At 39.2% G+C, this 768-nt stretch overlaps 1 protein-coding gene across 1 annotated transcript in view; it reads right to left on the bottom strand.

Annotated features, from left to right (window-relative positions):
* Window positions 1-768, bottom strand: part of LOC119589380 (cubilin-like) — a 70,980-nt gene that overhangs the window by 57,473 nt on the left and 12,739 nt on the right. The window contains exon 13 of the mRNA XM_037937998.1: window positions 85-507. Within this exon, the coding sequence (XP_037793926.1) occupies window positions 85-507 (423 nt within the window). The remainder of the gene's footprint in view (window positions 1-84; window positions 508-768) is intronic.

The following is a 768-nucleotide window of genomic DNA, read 5'->3' as shown; positions in this document are numbered from 1 at the left end:
CACACATCTTTAAGACCTTGTAGAAAACACATTTTGGGCACAGATTGTAACACACAGTTTCTTCAAGATCTCAAAACCACTTACCTCAAGGAAATCATAACTGCAGTTGGCGTGGTTCTCAATCTGCAATGTTGCGAAGTGGAATCTAATTCTCTTGCCAGGTGTGACCCTTACTGTCCAGTAGCAATCACGCAGATGTGGATAATTGCCAGGGTACCCCGGGGAATTGATCGATCCGTATTCCAAGTCCCTGATGTCACTCCCGCAAACTGTATATAAGAAGGGAAGTCTGTACGTGGATATTAGGTAGGGGTAGGTAAATAAATGTGCAGAGATAAGATGGGAAAATGGTAGGGATAGGCAAATAAATGTGCAGAGATAAGAAGGGAAAATGGTAGGGATAGGTAAATAAATGTGCAGAGATAAGAAGGGAAAATGGTAGGGATAGGCAAATAAATGTGCAAAGAGAGGGAAATATAAACAGTATATATGATATTTACAGCTTGCCTAAAGCCCCCATTCATTCAAAACCCTCTGCATTGTATGAAAAGCCACGTGGATGAAAGAGCAAATCAAGCATTATTATTTTCTTGATTGCAGAGTGCATGGTTGTGTTTTAGTTGTGAAATAGATATCATAGCATTACAATCGCTGATAATATTCGCCTGCCAAACCAAAATTCACAGGAAAACACCACTTGTTGACAATTTCAGTGCAGATATATATATATTTTTCTTAATGCTCGATAGAAAACATACCATCCTATCC

The sequence above is a fragment of the Penaeus monodon genome, chromosome 25 (genome assembly GCF_015228065.2).
Source record: "Penaeus monodon isolate SGIC_2016 chromosome 25, NSTDA_Pmon_1, whole genome shotgun sequence".
NCBI lineage: Eukaryota > Metazoa > Arthropoda > Malacostraca > Decapoda > Penaeidae > Penaeus > Penaeus monodon.
The sequence above is the reverse complement of the archived record's forward strand: the minus strand, read 5'-3'. Positions and strand labels throughout refer to the sequence as shown.